Below are 21,526 nucleotides of genomic sequence, written 5' to 3'. Positions count from 1 at the left end.
GAGGGAGACAGAAAGAAAGAAAGACACAGGGGCAGGGAGAGGAATAGAAAGACAGACAGAGAAAGGGGGCCAGAGAGAGTCAGCGGGAGAGGGAAAGGGGGCTGCTTTGGGGGAGGGGTGTGCTTGGGGCAAACAGCTTTGCTCTGGGGGGGAAGACAGAAGGGGCCATGGAGAGACAGGGAGAGGGAAAGGGGGCTGCTTTGGGGGGAGGGGTGTGCTGAGGGAGACAGAAGGGGTCATGGAGAGATAGGGAAAGGGGGCTGTTTTGGGGGGAAGTGTGCTGGGGACAGACAGCTTTGCTCTGGGGTGGGAAGACAAAAGAGGGCCATGGAGAGACATTTGGGGGGGAGGTGGGTGCTGGGGTCAGATAGCTTTGCTCAGGGGAGGGGGAGACAGAAGGATACAGACAGCGGCCAAGGAGAGAGAGATAAAGAAACACAGACAGACAGACATCTATTCTAGCACCCGTTAATGTAACAGGCTTAAAGACTAGTAGAAGAATAAAGTTATTATTATTATTATTATAAAGTCTATTTGGAAGAAGTCCTCCTCTACGCGAGTTTTATTGTGGGCATTTCCTCGGTTGTTGTTTGCAATTCCATCCCCACTTTCTAGACTAACATTGGTACATTGCCATTAATACAAAACAATAGAAAAAGGCCATTTTATGGCATCAGTAAAAATGGCCTTAGCATGCAAGGAAAAAAAAAACACATAAGGGCTCACTAAGGTCACTTTTTACTGCAGCTTAGTATAAGAACCTCTTTGCAAACAGAGCACAGTAAATATTGAAAATGAATTGAAATAAAACAAAATTTTAAATTGCAAAAGATTTTGCGAATTCCCCTCCCAAACGAAGCAAACATTTTTGACATGCACAGTCCTATGCATGGCGTGAAAGTATTTGTCTACACCTAGCCAGGTTCAGACGTTCTTTCTTCACAACCTCTTTGGGTTTTATGCCTGCTTAAATCTCGAGTAAACGTCAGCTTAATTAGTCCTTTCAAGAATTAAAATTAAGAGCAAGGTTTACCTGAAAACAGTATGAGAAAATTCTTGTCTGGGACAAACGGGGAAAAGCCACTTCCATAAGATGTTTTGATTTTCACTTGATCCTTCTGGAGATCCTTCAGTTTTACAGAAGACTCCTGTACCTCCCAGGTAGACGGCAACTGTCCAGAGAGAAATTGTTAATGAGCAAGCACTGCGTCCTAGAAAGAAGGGACAGGACTTTTCTAAATACCAAAAGACTGTACAGTTTGTGAGGAGTGAGAGAGTAAAAGGGTTTTGAAAAGCCGTCCGGACATGCCCGGGTAAATCAGCACGTCTGGTCACCCTATCTATTAGAATATGTGTCTGTGCTGCAGAGGTGTCCAGATAGCATCGATATTTGGTCTGCAATTTGGATTATTATTCAGATAAAATTAGGACAGCTCTTTTGCCGTCTTGAAATTTTTTTGGATAACAGACCATCACCACTCTCCAGATGCCCTGGCATTTTCTGTGTAGTAGTGGTATAAACACGGGTGGGCCTGGATGGTCAGGGCCCCACCCACTTTGGTTCTGACCCAACCTGCAGTGGTGCACCTTGTTGGTGCTGCCGGTGGTGATCCCCAAGCCCTGCCAGCTGAAGTCATCCACTGAAGAGCACCACCCCCAAGCCATCTGAATAGTGGGGAAGTAGGTGGGGTAGAAATATGCCGCCCACTTCACCACTGCTCAGACAGCCTAGGGGGCGCTACAGAGGAAGTCTTCAGCTGGTGGAATTTGGTAATCCCTGCCAGTCAAGGTATTAATTTTTAATGGGGGGGATTTGGGACAGAGAGGAAAAGTATAGTAACATAGAAACATAATAGATGACGGCAGATAAAGACCCAAATGGTCCATCCAGTCTGCCCAACCTGATTCAATTTAAATTTTTAATTTTTTTCTTCTTAGCTATTTCTGGGCAAGAATCCAAAGCTTTACCCTGCACTGTGCTTGGGTTCCGACTGCCGAAATCTCTGTTAAGACTTACTCCAGCCCATCTACACCCTCCCAGCCATTGAAGCCCTCCCCTGCCCATCCTCCACCAAACGACCATTTACAGACACAAACTGTGCAAGTCTGCCCAGTACTGGCCTTAGTTCAATATTTAATATTATTTTCTGATTCTAAATCCTCTGTGTTCATCCCACGCTTCTTTGAACTCAGTCACAGTATTACTCTCCACCACCTCTCTCGGGAGCGCATTCCAGGCATCCACTACCCTCTCCGTAAAGTAGAATTTCCTAACATTGCCTTTGAATCTACTACCCCTCAACCTCAAATTATGTCCTCTGGTTTTACCATTTTCCTTTCTCTGGAAAAGATTTTGTTCTACGTTAATACCCTTCAAGTATTTGAACATCTGAATCGTATCTCCCCTGTCCCTCCTTTCCTCTAGGGCAGGGGTGTCCAATGTCGGTCCTCGAGGGCCGCAGTCTAGTCGGGTTTTCAGTATTTCACCAATGAATATGCATGAGATCTATTTGCATGCACTGCTTTCAATGCATATTCATTGGGGAAATCCTGAAAACCCGACTGGACTGCGGCCCTCGAGGACCGACATTGGACACCCCTGCTCTAGGGTATACATATTCAGGGCTTCCAGTCTCTCCTCATACGTCTTCTGGCACAAGCCTCCTATCATTTTCGTCGCCCTCCTCGGGACCGCCTCAAGTCTTCTTACGTCCTTCGCCAGATACGGTCTCCAAAATTGAACACAATACTCCAAGTGGGGCCTTACCAATGACCTGTACAGGGGCATCAACACCTTCTTCCTTCTACAGGCTATTCCTCTCTTTATACAGCCCAGCATCCTTCTGGCAGCAGCCACTGCCTTGTCACACTGTTTTTTCACTTTTAGATCTTCGGACACTATCACCCCAAGGTCCCTCTCCCCGTCCGTGCATATCAGCTTCTCTCCTCCCAGCATATACGGTTCCAGCATATAGGCCAACTTATAGCTAAAATTCTGGCTACACTATTGACATATAGTGCTGAAGTGCTCAGAAAGGATTTTCAGATACATTTATATAGTTCCTCCAAAATTCCATGGATAGTGACAGTTACTGCAAATATGTGGATAATGACTTCTATTACCTGGATATTTGCTTTTGAGGGCCAGATGACCTATTTAAAGTTAGGCTGCACATGATAAAAATCAGCATCTCAATATTCATATTAATTTTTCACATTCTAATAATACTCAAAGTTTAGCAAAAGAATGAAGCAAACCACAGAGCAGGGAATGGTGATTCTGAGAATAATCACTGGAATAAGATGAGGAAAGTATTCAGGAGAACATGAACATACCAAGTGCCAGCAGGTTGGTTTATAGGCATTTGTCCCACATGCTAGTAACTTCCCATCAAACTGGTCGAGGACCATGAGAAAGTTCTTACAATAGGCCTAAAAAAGAAGAAAAGCCAACATGATAAATAAAAGAACTGTCTCGTCTTGCAATTTCTGCCTTTACCAGTAGAGGTCACCCTAAAGCCTGGTGTAGAAACATTGGGAACGGGGATGGAGGATCTCACAGTGAGCTTATTAACAACCTTTTAATGTTAGGGACAGTAAGCAGGTAAGGAGTGCCTCAGTAATCCCTACAGATCACTAGTTCAGCAAAACAGGTGTTGCAAATAGGACTTGTGGGTGGTAGTGGGGCAAGTCTGAACTTGAGGTCAATGGCAATACATGCTGAATATTAAAGCATTCATGATTACATTACATTAAAATACATTTCTAGACCGCAATACCTTCCAGATCGATGCGGTTTACATCATCAAGAGACTGTACATCACAGTGAAATACAAGATAAATATCATCTTCCTTACTTTCCTAAGAATCTTACAAAAAGGGAAATCTTCAATAATTTTTGGAAATGCATATGTGAAATTGAAGAAGCAAACAAAATACGCAGTTCCGAATCCCAACTAGCTGTGTAATTAGAGGCCATTTTCGATAGTGCATCTAAATCGGATTTGGACGTCCTGAGAAGTACATCCAACATTCGGATACCGAAAACATCCATTTTTGAAACCACTAGATGTCCGTCTTTCCTCTCCCCCCCCCAAAAAAAAAAAAAAAAAAATTCACCTATTTAGACATCTTGGCCATCAGGACATCTAACCTTAGGACACCTAACTTTTTGGGCCATCTTTGATCACAAAAATATCCAAGTTCAAAACATCCAAATCCAGAACATTTGGATGTGGGAGGGTCCAGCATTGTAACGAACTGGCCACACAGACATGCCAACAGAGCAGTGGGGCACCTTAGAGGGCACTGCTGTGAACTTCACATAAAGGGTGCCAGATGTACATCTCACCGTAACCTCTTATAATTTATGGTGAGCCCTCCAAAACTCCCCCAAAACCTGCTATACCCACCTGTCTACCACCCCATTAGCCCTTATGGCTGCAGGTGGCACCTAGATGGCAGTATACTAGGGTTTTGGTGGCCTCATACTTTTCATCATAAATAAAGTGGTTAGACTGGCCTATGGGTCTGGGCCCTCTTCTCTATGGTTCACTAGCCCACCCACCAGGCTACTTAAGATACCTGTGTGCTCTTTACTAGGCTTTCTCATACCAAGTGTTGCTGTTCTACACACAGATACTGTATGTACTGTTTCATTCAGATCTTTATGGGGTGGGAGGGGAGTAAGTGACCACTGGTAGATTGTGTGTGCGTGGGGGGGGGGGGCAATACTTAATCCCACCAGTGCTTATCTGGTCACTTTCAGTTCCTTTTTGGCACTAAGATGCTTTTAAAGCAGGTCTAGCTCTGGACGTCTAAGTTCTGTTCTGGACGTCTGGGAAAATGTTTGATTATTATTTCAAGACATCCAAGTGCTAAGCCCACCAATGACATGGCTTCAACATGGCCCCCTCAAACTTTGGATGAACAGTGGTTAAGAAGTCTAGCTGGTTGTCCAGAAAGTTGGCTTTGAAAATCAGCATCTGGACTTTTTTGGCAAGACCAAGTGCCGATTTATGCCTTTTGGGGGGGGGAATGGCTTAGGGTTTTGAAAATAAGCCCCTATGTGTCTCATATAATAAACATAGATTTTTCGATAACTGCTCCTGTTTCCCATGGCCTCATAGATGTAACCTACTGTGGTGGCTTGCCAGGTGTAATCGATCCATCCCGACCCAGGCCTGGAATCGCAGCAAGCCAGGCAGGTTTTAAACATTGTTACAATGAACATAAGAATATAAGATTTGCCGCTGCTGGGTCAGACCGGTGGTCCATCGTGCCCAGCAGTCCACTCACATGGCGGCTTTTAGGTCAGTGCCCTATATGGGTCTAGCCTCACCTGCATATGTTCTGGTCCAGCAGGAACTTATCGAACCTTTTCTTGAATCCCGCACAAGCCTCAAACACTTTAAAAATCATAAGTGTCGAGGCTTGTGCGGTTAAGGCACAGCTTACAGGAATGGGACAGGAACAAAACGCACAGGGACGGGGCGGGGAAATTGAGTGCCTGCGGGGACGGAGACAAATTTATCCCCGTGTCATTCTCTAAACCAGTGGTTCCCAACCCTGTCCTGGAGGAACACCAGGCCAATCGGGTTTTCAGGCTAGCCCTAATGAATATGCATGAAGCAAATTTGCATGCCTATCACTTCCATCATATGCAAATCTCTCTCATGCATATTCATTAGGGCTAGCCTGAAAACCCGATTGGCCTGGTGGTCCTCCAGGACAGGGTTGGGAATCACTGCCCTAATGAATATGCATGAAGCAAATTTGCATGCCTATCACTTCCATCATATGCAAATCTCTCTCATGCATATTCATTAGGGCTAGCCTGAAAACCCGATTGGCCTGGTGGTCCTCCAGGACAGGGTTGGGAATCACTGCCCTAATGAATATGCATGAAGCAAATTTGCATGCCTATCACTTCCATCATATGCAAATCTCTCTCATGCATATTCATTAGGGCTAGCCTGAAAACCCGATTGGCCTGGTGGTCCTCCAGGACAGGGTTGGGAATCACTGCCCTAATGAATATGCATGAAGCAAATTTGCATGCCTATCACTTCCATCATATGCAAATCTCTCTCATGCATATTCATTAGGGCTAGCCTGAAAACCCGATTGGCCTGGTGGTCCTCCAGGACAGGGTTGGGAATCACTGCCCTAATGAATATGCATGAAGCAAATTTGCATGCCTATCACTTCCATCATATGCAAATCTCTCTCATGCATATTCATTAGGGCTAGCCTGAAAACCCGATTGGCCTGGTGGTCCTCCAGGACAGGGTTGGGAATCACTGCCCTAATGAATATGCATGAAGCAAATTTGCATGCCTATCACTTCCATCATATGCAAATCTCTCTCATGCATATTCATTAGGGCTAGTCTGAAAACCCGATTGGCCTGGTGGTCCTCCAGGACAGGGTTGGGAATCACTGCCCTAATGAATATGCATGAAGCAAATTTGCATGCCTATCACTTTCATCATATGCAAATCTCTCTCATGCATATTCATTAGGGCTAGCCTGAAAACCCGATTGGCCTGGTGGTCCTCCAGGACAGGGTTGGGAATCACTGCCCTAATGAATATGCATGAAGCAAATTTGCATGCCTATCACTTCCATCATATGCAAATCTCTCTCATGCATATTCATTAGGGCTAGCCTGAAAACCCGATTGGCCTGGTGGTCCTCCAGGACAGGGTTGGGAATCACTGCCCTAATGAATATGCATGAAGCAAATTTGCATGCCTATCACTTCCATCATATGCAAATCTCTCTCATGCATATTCATTAGGGCTAGCCTGAAAACCCGATTGGCCTGGTGGTCCTCCAGGACAGGGTTGGGAATCACAGCCCTAATGAATATGCATGAAGCAAATTTGCATGCCTATCACTTCCATCATATGCAAATCTCTCTCATGCATATTCATTAGGGCTAGCCTGAAAACCCGATTGGCCTGGTGGTCCTCCAGGACAGGGTTGGGAATCACTGCCCTAATGAATATGCATGAAGCAAATTTGCATGCCTATCACTTCCATCATATGCAAATCTCTCTCATGCATATTCATTAGGGCTAGCCTGAAAACCCGATTGGCCTGGTGGTCCTCCAGGACAGGGTTGGGAATCACTGCCCTAATGAATATGCATGAAGCAAATTTGCATGCCTATCACTTCCATCATATGCAAATCTCTCTCATGCATATTCATTAGGGCTAGCCTGAAAACCCGATTGGCCTGGTGGTCCTCCAGGACAGGGTTGGGAATCACTGCCCTAATGAATATGCATGAAGCAAATTTGCATGCCTATCACTTCCATCATATGCAAATCTCTCTCATGCATATTCATTAGGGCTAGCCTGAAAACCCGATTGGCCTGGTGGTCCTCCAGGACAGGGTTGGGAATCACTGCCCTAATGAATATGCATGAAGCAAATTTGCATGCCTATCACTTCCATCATATGCAAATCTCTCTCATGCATATTCATTAGGGCTAGCCTGAAAACCCGATTGGCCTGGTGTTCCTCCAGGACAGGGTTGGGAATCACTGCCCTAATGAATATGCATGAAGCAAATTTGCATGCCTATCACTTCCATCATATGCAAATCTCTCTCATGCATATTCATTAGGGCTAGCCTGAAAACCCGATTGGCCTGGTGGTCCTCCAGGACAGGGTTGGGAATCACTGCCCTAATGAATATGCATGAAGCAAATTTGCATGCCTATCACTTCCATCATATGCAAATCTCTCTCATGCATATTCATTAGGGCTAGCCTGAAAACCCGATTGGCCTGGTGGTCCTCCAGGACAGGGTTGGGAATCACTGCCCTAATGAATATGCATGAAGCAAATTTGCATGCCTATCACTTCCATCATATGCAAATCTCTCTCATGCATATTCATTAGGGCTAGCCTGAAAACCCGATTGGCCTGGTGTTCCTCCAGGACAGGGTTGGGAATCACTGCCCTAATGAATATGCATGAAGCAAATTTGCATGCCTATCACTTCCATCATATGCAAATCTCTCTCATGCATATTCATTAGGGCTAGCCTGAAAACCCGATTGGCCTGGTGGTCCTCCAGGACAGGGTTGGGAATCACTGCCCTAATGAATATGCATGAAGCAAATTTGCATGCCTATCACTTCCATCATATGCAAATCTCTCTCATGCATATTCATTAGGGCTAGCCTGAAAACCCGATTGGCCTGGTGTTCCTCCAGGACAGGGTTGGGAATCACTAGCCCTAATGAATATGCATGAAGCAAATTTGCATGCCTATCACTTCCATCATATGCAAATCTCTCTCATGCATATTCATTAGGGCTAGCCTGAAAACCCGATTGGCCTGGTGTTCCTCCAGGACAGGGTTGGGAATCACTGATTTAGAGGACGGGAATATGCATGAAGCAAATTTGCATGCCTATCACTTCCATCATATGCAAATCTCTCTCATGCATATTCATTAGGGCTAGCCTGAAAACCCGATTGGCCTGGTGTTCCTCCAGGACAGGGTTGGGAATCACTGCCCTAATGAATATGCATGAAGCAAATTTGCATGCCTATCACTTCCATCATATGCAAATCTCTCTCATGCATATTCATTAGGGCTAGCCTGAAAACCCGATTGGCCTGGTGTTCCTCCAGGACAGGGTTGGGAATCACTGCCCTAATGAATATGCATGAAGCAAATTTGCATGCCTATCACTTCCATCATATGCAAATCTCTCTCATGCATATTCATTAGGGCTAGCCTGAAAACCCGATTGGCCTGGTGGTCCTCCAGGACAGGGTTGGGAATCACTGCTCTAATAGCCAGCTCTAGTTTCTCCACTGAGTGACAAGAAACTGTTTGATCATTTAGAGTTTGGGGCAATTTTACCTCTTCAGATCTTTGAAAATATAATGCTGAGCCCTGAATAGCACAAGTTGAACAACTAGCATAGCTCAAAGAATATTAAAACCTACTTTTACAAGTGAACTTCGTGAACAGAACGTGTGCTTTAAACCAGTGATTCCCAACCCTGTCCTGGAGGACCACCAGGCCAATCGGGTTTTCAGGCTAGCCCTAATGAATATGCATGAGAGAGATTTGCATATGATGGAAGTGAAAGGCATGCAAATTTGCTTCATGCATATTCATTAGGGCTAGCCTGAAAACCCGATTGGCCTGGTGTTCCTCCAGGACAGGGTTGGGAACCACTGCTTTAAACTGTAGCTACTGCTTGTCGTTCAATTCCATTGCGATTTTATGAGGCATCAATTATTAAGCCTCACTGCTGTGTGCTTCTAAATTATACATTGATTTGCGGCAAGGTTACTAAAAATGGAGAAGGACTGCATCAGAGAGCATTGCAGAAGAGCTGAAAAGGCTGCTTGCTTATTACGGATTAGCATGGGATGCTTTTTTGCTGCAGACTGTTCTTAGTCTAATGTTGTTTCATTAAAAAGTGCCACCCTTATTTTCAAAAGAATAGCACCTGTCTAGAGTAGAGATCTGCACGGGAACGGGGATCGCGGGGATCCCGCGGGTCCCGTGGGAATCCCCCCCCCCTAACCCACAGGACTCCCACAGGGACTCCCCTCTGGCCCACGGGGACTCCCCTCTAGCCAAAGGACTCCCATGGAGATGGAAGGCTTTGGAAGCAGGGTTCGTCCATATAATATAACGGATACGTCAGCCTTAGTAAAAGAGGGGGGTTTATAAGTTAATTACCTGAACAGAAAACAAAAAAAGGGTTCCACCAAAGAGATTCCACAAGGAAAACAGCAGCGCAAACACAAAAGAAACTGTGGAATTGATGATCCTGTCAGAAGCTTTTTATGGGGACGGGCGGGGATGGAGGTAATTCCTTGCGGGGAAGGTGGGGACGGAGAGGATCCTGACAGGGACGGGTGGGGACGGAGAGGATCCTGGCAGGGATGGACGGGGATGGATGGAATTTCTGTCCCCGTGCAACTCTCTAGTCTAGAGTTCCCTCTTCAGCTGGCATTTCTACTCATCTCCTATCTGGCTGCTTCAGCAGAGGAAGAATTTGTTTTTGCCCACTAGACTGCCACAACTATTCTGAGACTCATGTTCTTCAGAAGGCATTTAAACATAAAACATGCCAGAAAAAAAAAAAAAAAAGGACCATACACACTAGCCATTCACATTCAGCTCAACAATGCTTTCCTTTCTCTCAGATGTCCTCTCTGCTTGTCCCATACTTTCTTCAATTCACACGGAGTCCTCTTCTCTACCACCTCTACTAAGAGAACATTTCATGTATCCACCACCCTTTCTGTATAGAAATATTTCCTTAGACAACTCGAGGTCAATTTCTTTTCACCTACCTCATCTCAGAGCTTCCTTTCAGCTGAAAGAGGCCTATCTCCTGTGCATCTACCCATGGAGGTATTTAAATACAGTATATCTTAACCATCTCTCTCTTATCAGGCTTTTTCTCTAGGCTATACACATTAAGATTTTTTAATTCAGTCCCCACATGCTTTACGATGAAGACTGTTCACCATTGTAGCATTAACCTTCTGGACCAACTTCATCTTGTTTAAATGTTTTTGAAGGTGTGGCCTCTAGAATTGCGCACAGTCTGGAATTGGCAGTGGAGGAGAAGGGTAAGACTCTTATCCTTTAGAGAAAGTTGAACAAAGATCTTGGATTTAAGTTTCAAAGGCGTCTTTATACAAGAAGGATTTCAGGGAACTCTTGAATTTATCCAGAGACGGCATATCTCTAAGAGGAGACGGCATATCTCTAAGGGGAGAAGGCATGGAGTTCCACAGTTGTGGTGCATATACAAAGAATATCTCATTTCTTCTTGTGCTAATAATTTTTAGAGACGGTGTTGTAAGTAAGTTTTGATCCACAGACCGTAAGGTTCTAAAGGGAGTATACGGAATTAATAATTTATCGAGAAAAGCTGGAAGGTTCGCCTGGCGGATTTTAAAGCATAGGAGTAGAATTTTATATGTTTTGTAATGTTGAATTGGCAGCCAGTGGGCATTTTGTAGAAGAGGCATTACGTGGTTTTTGACAGCTGTATTCTAATTACAAACTATTTAATGGCAGGTCTCCCTTGCCTTCTCCCTATGGAGTTAATTGATCACCAGCAGGATCCTGTCCTCTTTAATAGCCTGTGTGTGGCTAACCGCTGATATTCAGTGGCACTGAAATGGTTAGCACATTCATGGTTAGTGCGCCAAAACCGACTAAATTGCGGGCATTCCAAGGACAGAGTTGGCACTTACGAGGTTAAGTGCTGATATTCAACCCTTGACCACATAAGATAACCACTTAAATTGGCCGCACAAATGGCAGTCCTATCTTTAAGCAGTTCAGCATATGCAGTCAAGGGTTGAATTTTGCACTTAACCGCATAGGTTTTAGCAGCCAGCCTAAAATCAGATATTCAATGCCAGTACCTAGACATGGTCTGGTATTGAATAGCCAGGAATAGAGCCAGCAGACATAAGGATGTCGACCGCCACCGGCTGAATATCAATGGCTTCTCAAAGAAATATTAGATCTCACGCCCTTTTTGTATTTCCACCTGTTAAGGGCTGCAAAAGTAAAAAAATATCATGATCATACTCTCTACTTTTGACGTCATCTCTTCACGTCTCATTCCTATTTACATTTCAGAAAACAATTAAAATCTTTTCTCTTTTCAAAATTTATAGCTAATTAGAGTTCCCCATGGTGCGTTTTAATTTGTTTTCTTTTAATTTACTCTTTTGTAAACCGCATTGAACTTCAAGGCTATGTGGTCTAGAAATCCGATTTTATGTTATGTTATTATGTTATGTTATTACATTACATTACATTAGTGATTTCTATTCCGCTTGTGCCTTGCGGTTCTAAGCGGATTACAAGTTAGAGGACTGGACATTTCCAGTAGCATTGCAGTAAATGTAATCAAGAGTGTGTCCAGTTACAATTGTTAGTCTGGACTTTTCCAGGAGAAATTGATAGCAGGTAGTAGATAGTGATAGGTTGTTTAGACGAATAGAGATAATACTGTTCGGATTCAGGGTATTGCTGGTGGTGGTGATGGAGGTGGTCGTGAGAACATTTTCTAATACTTTTATGAGGTTATGATGATGGGAAGTGTTTTTTGAAGAGATGAGTTTTGATTTCTTTTCGGAATACTTTAATGTCTGTAGATTTGGTCAGTAGATTGGTGATGGTAGTATCGATCTTTGCTGCCTGTGTCGCTAAAAGGCTGTCGTATAGTTTCTTTCGTCGTGTTCCTTTGAGAGGGGGGTGAGTGAATAGGCTCTGAGTTCTCCTTAGTCTGTGTGAGAGGTTACGGTGTAGTCTGTTATTTAGGTAGCTGGGGGCTGTTCCATGTATTACTTTGTATAGTAGACAATAGAATTTGAACTGGGATCTTGCTTTTATTGTTATCAACTGGATAAATTATCTGCCTGATATTCAAAATGATTTAACCAGCTGCTGGCTGGTTAGGTCTCTTATTCGGGGCTAGCTGCTAATATACAGTGGCACTTCACAGGCTATGCGCTGCTGAATATCACGGTTAGCGCCAAACACAAGGCTGGTTATCTTGCGGGGGGGGGGGGGGGTGTCGGGGGCGGAGTCAGCACTAGGCTGATATTCGGCACATAAGCGACCGAGGTTAGCACATAAATGAGAGAGCAACATCAGACCTCAAGACATTCCGTAAAGAAATCAAAACACTGCTGTTCAAAAAGCATATACAATCTACCTAACCTCCCTCACCCCATCCCCCAAGAAACCAAAACACTGCCGTCCAAAACATCTTCCGATGTCACTAAGTCTTTACTATCATTCTGTTATTAAGTCTCTATCCTCAAACTGTATTCTCTATTGTCATGTACCATCCTGGAAATGTCCAGTTCTCTTCTTATGTAATCCGCTTTGAACCGCAAGGTACAAGCGGAATAAAAATCACTAATGTAATGTAATGTAATGTAATGTAATGTCCTGTCTTATCTTTTTGAGGCAACCCACAGCCACTTACACGATGAATATTGGACTTAAGCAGCTACACTTCCCCCTCGGTATTCACGGTTTCGTTAACCGCGGTTTCGATTATTCACGGTTTTTCATTCTCTGGCTCCGCCCCCAAATGTACGTCATAGGAAATCGCTTCTCCCAGCGTTGTACGGAGGAAATCGCTGCTCCCGGAGCAAATCAGGTTAGGTTATTCGCGTTTTAAAAATCTTTTTTAGGGGTTTGTTACTGAAAGACCGCGATTAACATACGAAAAGTTATTCGCGGTTTTTCGGTATTCACTGCTATGCTTTTCCCCCCTATCACCGCGAATGTGGAGGGGGAAAAGCGTGCACTAAATTGCCACGCGTGCTAGTCGCTACCGCCTCCTTTTGAGCTAGCTCGCGCTAATCCGGTGCGTGTGTTAAAATCGCTAGCGCGGCTTTGTCAAAGGAGCCTAAATTGAATGTTTGGATGTCTCAAGTTCTGTCAGCGTTTTAGAACAGCATTTGCAGACAAAGAGCACTAACACACTTAGAGCAAATGGAAATGGATGCGCCGGTTGCACGTGACAGGAACATCCATTTCAGAAACGAAAACATTTAACAGGCGCCCAAACTTTTATGGTATGAAACAGCAGGATAGGAACGTAAACATTTGTGTCGGCCATTTTAGAAGCATAAGTCTTCTTTTCCCTACAGGAAACATACAACATCCCGCCGCAGGGTTTCTCATTTGTTCTGAAGGCGAAGCATCAGAAAAGGACTGTTACTCACTTTCTCCTGGCAGTTTTCATAATCTTCTGCTCTGAAATCCACCTGGAAAGGAACAGTGACATTATCTGAACTGAAATCTCCATCTGCGCATCTAAAACGGAAAGCGTGGTGGTGGAGGGTGAAATGAAGAAATGAGATACGGAGTGGCGTAGCGAGGGTGAGAAGCGCCCGGGGCAGTGGCGCCCCTCCCCACCCTTATCTTCGCCCCCCCTCCCACTCCTACCTGAATCACATGCCCCCCCCCACTCCTTCCCCGATCGCACCTGCCGTACGTGCCCCACGTCCCTTCCCTGACGTCCCTTCCTTTGCGCAAGCACACCGAAGTGTCATCAGCGAGAGATCTGGCGGGGTCGTGAAGAGCACCACTGCGAACAACAACTTCAACTAGAGGGATGGGGGATGGGAAGGGGGCATGCGAGTGGAAGGGAGGAATGGGAAGAGGAGGAGGGGCAGAGAGGAGGAGGAGTGCTGGCGCCCCCACCAACATGGCACCCAGGGCGGACCGCCCCCTCCCCAACCTTACTACACCACTGGATATACTCTCAGGAACTCAAGCATCCACAGACTATTTTTGTCCGTGGGAGGGAAACCACATCAAAGGGTACAGGGTAGGAGGAGGAGCCTAGTGATTAGAGCAGGAGCCTAAGATCCAGGGATGCCCAGTTCAAGTCCTACTGACACTCCCCCGTGACCTTGGGTGAGCCACTTAAGCCTACATTGCCTCTAGTGTAAACGAAGGGGGCAATTCTATAATCTGGCGCCTTAAGTTAGGTGTGCCGATCTTGAGCGCCAGTTCTGTAACAGCATCTAGTCAGGTCCTCTGGGTATTTTTTCCTGTATCTGTCCCGGCGGGCTGACCATCTAGCTATGATACATATGGCGATGGAGGGTTAAGTGACTTGCCTAGGGTCACAGGGGACAGTGCTGGGTTTGAACTTACAACCGCCAGAGTGAAGGATGTTGAGTAACAGAGTTAAGTACAGTAATTCCTTACCGTATGTTGTTCTGCTTTGTTAAAGTTGAAGAAGTAAAGTTTTTCTGTAGCTCCTACAAGAAGAATGTCCTTTCCCTCTTCGTGGTAGAACACAGTGTGATCCTCCTCTTTAGAGAAACTGAAACTCTGCTTCCTGACTGTAAATAAGAAAGAAGAGGCAGCCCATCAGTTTCTAGTTCTGTAAGAGGTTCATCTCTGCTAGTCTTTGTACCACCATCTACACATGCCATACATGCTGGTCAATATTCAGTCAACGACCCAGAGCATTTTTCTAAATGCTGACTGCCGCCAGCTAAAATAGACCCAGATATTCAAAGCTGGGCCTTGTCCAGTCACCAGCATTGAATATACAGGTCTGTGGTGGCACCCAGAATTTATGAAGGCACGCCAATTCAATGCCCAGCCCCATTAGAACGGCTTTTTCTGCAGTCCAACTTCCATGATTGGGTATGTAGGCACCAGTATTGAATATTGCTGGTGCCCCATAACGCCTGACTCTGCCCAGACTCCACCCCAGACCACTGAGTGGTTACAACTGGTTAAATGCCATTGAATATTGGCAGCTCAGCATATGGTTTACATGGGCAAGAGTCTTTTGAGTCCATTTAAACCACACTGAATATAGACCCCCCCAAGGCGTTCTGTAATGGGTATTATCACTTTCTGGATGTTTCTCACCAGAGACACTTACATCATACACCATAGATCTCTCTCAGCTTTCTTTCTGATGCCTTTTGAGGGGTATAGCCAGCAACCCATATTTTTTTTCGGGGGTGGGGGGCTTTCAGAGTAGCTGGAAAGTCCATCCATTCCTCTCTGTTCTCTCTCTCTCCCTACCCCCATTAAAATGTTACCTTTGCCCAAGATCACCAGCTAAAGAGCTCTGTGACCTGAATCTTTCCTAATACAAAGTTGTTGGCGCCAAGCTTTCCAACTGCCTGCTCAGTTCATGTGTGTGAACTTAGTATGTACGATGAGGAGTACTGTTTATGGCAGCTGGAAAGCTGAGTTCTTCACTTTGGAGGAGATTCAAGCTTCAGAGCTCTTCAGCTGGCAGGGCTTGAGCATCCCCACTAGCCATTCAAGGTACTGCAGTTTGAGGAGGAGCCCAGGTCCCCCTGTGGCTACACACTGTTTTAAAATTTGGAGCAGCACTTTGCATTAGCTGAGACAATACTGAAAAGTAAGTTTTAATAAAACAGAAAATGAATTATTATCTTCCATCAAGATAATATTTAAGGTCCTATTTGTTCAAGGGAATGGAATGTTGCTACTATCTGGATTTCTGTCAGGTACTTGAGACCTGGATGGAAACAGGATACTGGACCAGATGGGCCATTGGTCTGATCCAGTGTGGCTATTCTTATGTAATATTGACCTTTCAGGAGAGAACTTCAATATTTGCTTCACAGATAACAATCTTTCCTCCCTATCTTAGAAGACAAACATTAGGCAGACATGCAGATTTTATTCAATTGCAACAACAATATCTTCCAATTTAGAATATAGCAGCTAGAAGGCAGGTTTTATCTATGCACCTGTTGGATGGTGTTATAGTTTAAGAAGCTGTGAGACTTTCACATGAGACAAGCTGCAGGAGATGTGGGTTCTGAGAAGACTCGAGAAGCAGTAGCAAGAAGAGGACCAGTATAGACACCATCTCACAGAAGCAGCCAGTTGTCATGAAACAAGCTAACAACTGATGAGTATGATGGACAAAGAAGCATATGGTCAATGCAAACCCTCTGTGAGCATGGGGTCTGGTAGAGTGGGACTATGTGATACCCTCTGAGGCTCGTCTTGTCATCATAACCCTTTAGTCTTTCACTCTAAGAAAGGCAGAACTATGATGAAACAGACCCAATGTGTGGCGGCAGCCAAAAATGCAAACAAGATGCTAAGAATTATTTTAAAAGGGATGGTTAACAAGACGATGAATGTCATAATGCCCCTGTATCGCTCCACGATGCGACCTCATCCGGAGCATTGCGTTCAATTCTGGTCTCCTTATAGAAACATAGAAACATAGAAAAAAAGCGGCAGAAAAGGGCTATAGCCCACCAAGTCTGCCCATTCCAGGTATCCCCCCCCCTGAATTTACTCCCTTAAAGATCCCACAAGAGTATCCCATTTTTTCTTAAAATCCGTCACGCTGCTGGCCTTTATCACCTGGAGTGGGAGTCTGTTCCAGTGATCCGCCACTCTTTCGGTGAAGAAGTACTTCCTGGAGTCGTCATGAAACTTCCCTCCCCTGATTTTCAGCGGATGTCCTCTGGTGGTCGAGGGTCCCACTAGCCCGAAGATATCATCTTCTGACTCGATGTATCCCGTGATGTACTTATACGTTTCAATCATATCTCCCCGTTCTCTTCTTTCCTCAAGTGAGTGCAGCCGCAATTTCTTTAGTCTTTCTTCATACGTGAGATCCTTGAGTCCCATTACCATCCTGGTGGCAGTTCTCTGAACCGACTCGATCCTCAGCACGTCCTTTCGGTAGTGTGGTCTCCAAAACTGAACACAGTACTCTAAGTGAGGCCTCACCATGGCTCTGTACAACGGCATCATAACTTCAGGTCTCCTGCTGACGAAACTTCTGCGGATACACCCCATCATTTGTCTTGCCCTGGAGGAAGCCTTCTCCACTTGAGTGGCAACTTTCATGTCCTCGCTAATGATTACTCCTAGATCGCGTTCCTCCGTGGTCCTAATCAAGGTCTCACCATTTAGTACATAAGTTCTACACGGGTTTCTCTTGCCCAGGTGCATTATCTTGCATTTTTTAGCATGAAAGATACAGTGGCGCTAGAAAAGGTTCAAAGAAGAGCGACCAAGTAGGTAAAGGGGATGGAACTCCTATCATATGAGGAAAGACTAAAATGGTTAGTGCTCTTCAGCTTGGAAAAGAGACGGCTGAGGGGAGATATGATTGAAGTCTACAGAATCCCGAGTAGAATGGGTACAAGTGGATCGATTTTTCACTCCGTCAAAAATTACAAAGACTAGGGAACACTCGATGAAGTTACACGGAAATACTTTTAAAACCAATTGGAGGAAATTTTTTTTCACTAAGAGAATAGTTAAGCTCTGGAACGCATTGCCAGAGGATGTGGTAAGAGCAGATAGCGTAGCTAGTTTTAAGAAAGGTTTGGGCAAATTCCTGGAGGAAAAGTCCATAGTCTGTTATTGAGAAAGGCATGGGGAAGCTTCTGCTTGCCCTGGATCGGTAGCATGGAATGTTGCTACTCTTTGGGTTTTGGCTAGGTACTAGTGACCTGGATTGGCCACCGTAAGAACGGGCTACTAGTCTTGATGAACCATTGGTCTTACCCATTAAGGCTATTCTTATGTTCTTATGATGTTAAATATTTAAAAAATATTGACAAAATTGAACTGCCATATTCAACATCCTCCACTTAGCTGCTCAGTATTTAGTGCAATATTACTTGGCACAGCTGATGGAAGGGCAAAGATTTCCAGCAATGGGAGGATGTCACATACTGGCACATCCTTATCAGAGTCAAAGGAATTTTCCAGAACATCAGTGCTAACTTCCTAAATACCCACTACAGTTAAAAGCCCACCTCTGAGAGTGCTTTCAACTCCTAACTCCTCTCACCTTGGGTTCTGCATCCCCAATCCTATATGTCATGTCAATCTGTCCACGTTAGATTGTAAGCTCTTCCGAGCAAGGACCGTCTATAAATGTCAAAATGTACAGCGCTACGTACGCCTTTCAGCACTATACAAGTGATAAGTAGTAATAGTAATACAGAACTGCTTCCACAAAACCAACTCCCTACTGAGATGTGCAAATGTACCCTGGAGTTTCTGCATCTTTATTTCCTAAGCTGCTGCTGGTTGATTCAACTTTCTGGTAACAAGTTCCCACAAGTTCTGTTTTCCCAGATCTGTAGTTTCCACATAGTTCATTCATACTCAGCCAGCACATCTCTCTAGTGGCACAGTGGCATGTCATTAAACCATATCGGTCTGGCCAGCAATGTGTGAATAAGAACATAAGGATTGCCATACTGGAACAGACTGAAGGTCCTTCAAACCCAGTCTCCTGTTTTCAACAGTGGCCAACCCAGGTCCCAAGTACCTGGCAGAAACCCAAAGAGTAGCAACATTCCAGAGCTGAGATTGTGATGTCATAATGCCTCATTCCACCAATGCCTAAGAGCCAACCTCAGCAGTGATGTCACAATGGCTTGATTTTCCTATACTTAAGAACATAAGAGTTGCCATACTGGGACAAACAGAAGGTCCATCAAGCCCAGTATCCTGTTTCCAACAGTGGCCAACCCAGGTCCCAAGTACCTAGCTAGATCCCAAGTCAGTCATTGTGGCTTCTGTGGCTTACACACATAGTCCTGTTTTGTTCATTTGCTATAATGAAAAACAGGCAAAAAATATCAATATCTAGATGATGTCTGTTGGGTGAGGTTTTCATGACCACTTCAGTGTGGAATTACTTTTAAAAACAAATAGGAGGAAATCTTTTTTTCACTCAACCAATAGTTAAGCTCTGGACCTTGTTATCAGAGGATATGGCGGCAGTAATTAGCGTAGCTGGGTTTAAAAAAGGTTTGGAAAATACAGGGTCATTCCATACCTGTGCTCTCATGTCACATACCCCTTAAGTATATAAATGCAGCAGGACGTGCCCCTTATGCATGCATGTGTCCTGAGTACAATCCCTTAAAGGCGCATGCAAGTGGCATAGAGTCAGATTCTATAAACGATGCTCAAAATGAGGCGCCAGAAAAAAAAAGGCATAAACCACTGTTCTGTAAAGAATGTGTGCCCTTTATAGAATAGTTCTTAAGCACAGATCTCACATCTTAACTTTGAGCGCCGGACTTATGCCTGCTAAAACCTGGTGCAAATGCTAGTGCCTAAGTTAGGCATGCTTAGCCAGTATTTTTTGGAAATAGACTACACGGATCGCCGAGGAGCAATCCTGACTCATGCGCAGACCATCTTTTTTGCTGTCCGTGAAGAAAACTTTGCTTTTTTATTTTTATTTTTTGACTTTTTACTCGCGAGCCCGTGGTTTTAAACGAGCTCGCGTTGCAGGGAAGGGCGGCTAAGGCAGGAGAGTCGGGGCCACTGGTCCTCAGCAGTCACTTCTTCTTGCAGATGGGTGTAGATGGGCTGGAGTAAGTCTTAACAGAGATTTCGGCAGTTGGAACCCAAGCACAGTACCGGGTAAAGCTTTGGATTCTTGCCCAGAAATAGCTAAGAAGAAAAAAATAAAAAAATAAAAATAAAAAATTTAAATTGAATCAGGTTGGGCAGACTGGATGGACCATTCAGGTCTTTATCTGCCGTCATCTACTATGTTACTATGTATATATTGATCAGCCAGCCCAGTCAGTGTTCCTGAATTTTGTTTAGTGAACTGAGGCCAAGCTACTTTGCATGCCTTTTCCCCTCATTTGCATGCGCGGATCAGGTGCGGGAGGAAGGTTAGTGAATCGGGGTCGCAAAGTGTTCGGGACACGATCGGTGTCTTTAGTGAATCTACCTATTTATTTAAAAATTTATATTCCGCGTAAAAACTATGCGGTTTACAAAATTCCACGCATGCATATTTAAGAAATGCTAAACATATTTCAACAAGACAAACACAAATGGGATCATTATTAAAATCTTCTTTTAAATTCATCCTACAAGATGGAAATACAAAATCCCACAAAATCATTTACAGGACAAGAAGGCATAAACAGAGAATAGCATTAGCACATGAAGGAATCTAGCCCTTAGATTAAAGAGGTAGCAGGCAGATTAGTCCCAAGCACTAATTAAGCAGCTGTGGTGAGGCGCAGACTGAGAGACAGTATCAAGTTTACTGTCTGACCTTGGTATGCCCCTAAAAAACAGAGCAGTGCAGATGTCAGCATAGGAAACAATAGATTCATATAAAAGTTTGGTGACAGCCAGCCAAGGACATGCCAGGGACCAGGATACAGGGTTTCATCTTACAGCATCATTTTCAAAGCTAGCACTTTTAGAGCTGTGGAGGCAGAAACAGAGGAAAAAGAAGGCAGATAAAGACCATATGTCCTATCTAGTTTGCCTATCTACGCCATCCAATATCCCCTCCTCGCCCTTTGAGATCCAATATACTTGTCCCAAGCTTCCTTGAATTCAGACACGCTTTTCGTCTCTACCAGCTCCACCGTGAGGCCGTTCCAAGCATTCACTATCCTTTCCATGAAAAAGTATTTTCTGAAGTTACTTCTGAATCTATCCCCTTTCATCTTCATCCTATGCCCCTCATTCCGGAGTTTCCTTTCAATTGAAAGAGACTCGCCTCCTTTGCATTTATGCCACATAGAAACATAGATGTCTGCGTTAACAGGAGTAGGGTTGCAAGATTTCCGCTATTAAAAATGAGGAACTCTAGCCCCATACCATTTTACTCCACCCAAACCTACCCGAATCAGGACCACGTCTGGGGGGGCATCTGCTCATGTGCGGACATCAATGAGATGATGACACGCGCATGTGACATCATCGCGTCAACGATGCCCTCCAGACGCGGCCCTGAGGTCGGGGGGAATTCCAAAATCTGGACAAACTGCCCAAAATCTGGACAAACTCCGGGCACCCGGACAGTCCTCCGAGTTTTCCCTACACAAAAGCATACATGGAATTGAAAAGTACCACGGTATAAACACACATTCTGTAGGTTCACCATAGATGAACACTGCAGTGCAAAGCACAGAGCGTGATTTTAGAAGCCTTCCTCACAAATTTCACGTG

General features: G+C 44.6%; 1 protein-coding gene across 1 annotated transcript in view; it reads right to left on the bottom strand.

The window, feature by feature from the left end:
* SEMA7A (semaphorin 7A (John Milton Hagen blood group)) overlaps positions 1-21,526 on the bottom strand; it is a 118,366-nt gene that overhangs the window by 50,423 nt on the left and 46,417 nt on the right. Inside the window, exons 2-5 of the mRNA XM_033920822.1 lie at positions 14,756-14,892; positions 13,762-13,803; positions 3,337-3,432; positions 1,034-1,172 (exon numbers count right to left, since the gene is read on the bottom strand). Of these exons, the coding sequence (XP_033776713.1) occupies positions 1,034-1,172; positions 3,337-3,432; positions 13,762-13,803; positions 14,756-14,892 (414 nt within the window). The remainder of the gene's footprint in view (positions 1-1,033; positions 1,173-3,336; positions 3,433-13,761; positions 13,804-14,755; positions 14,893-21,526) is intronic.

This window comes from Geotrypetes seraphini, chromosome 14 (assembly GCF_902459505.1).
Source record: "Geotrypetes seraphini chromosome 14, aGeoSer1.1, whole genome shotgun sequence".
Lineage (NCBI taxonomy): Eukaryota > Metazoa > Chordata > Amphibia > Gymnophiona > Dermophiidae > Geotrypetes > Geotrypetes seraphini.
The sequence above is the reverse complement of the archived record's forward strand: the minus strand, read 5'-3'. Positions and strand labels throughout refer to the sequence as shown.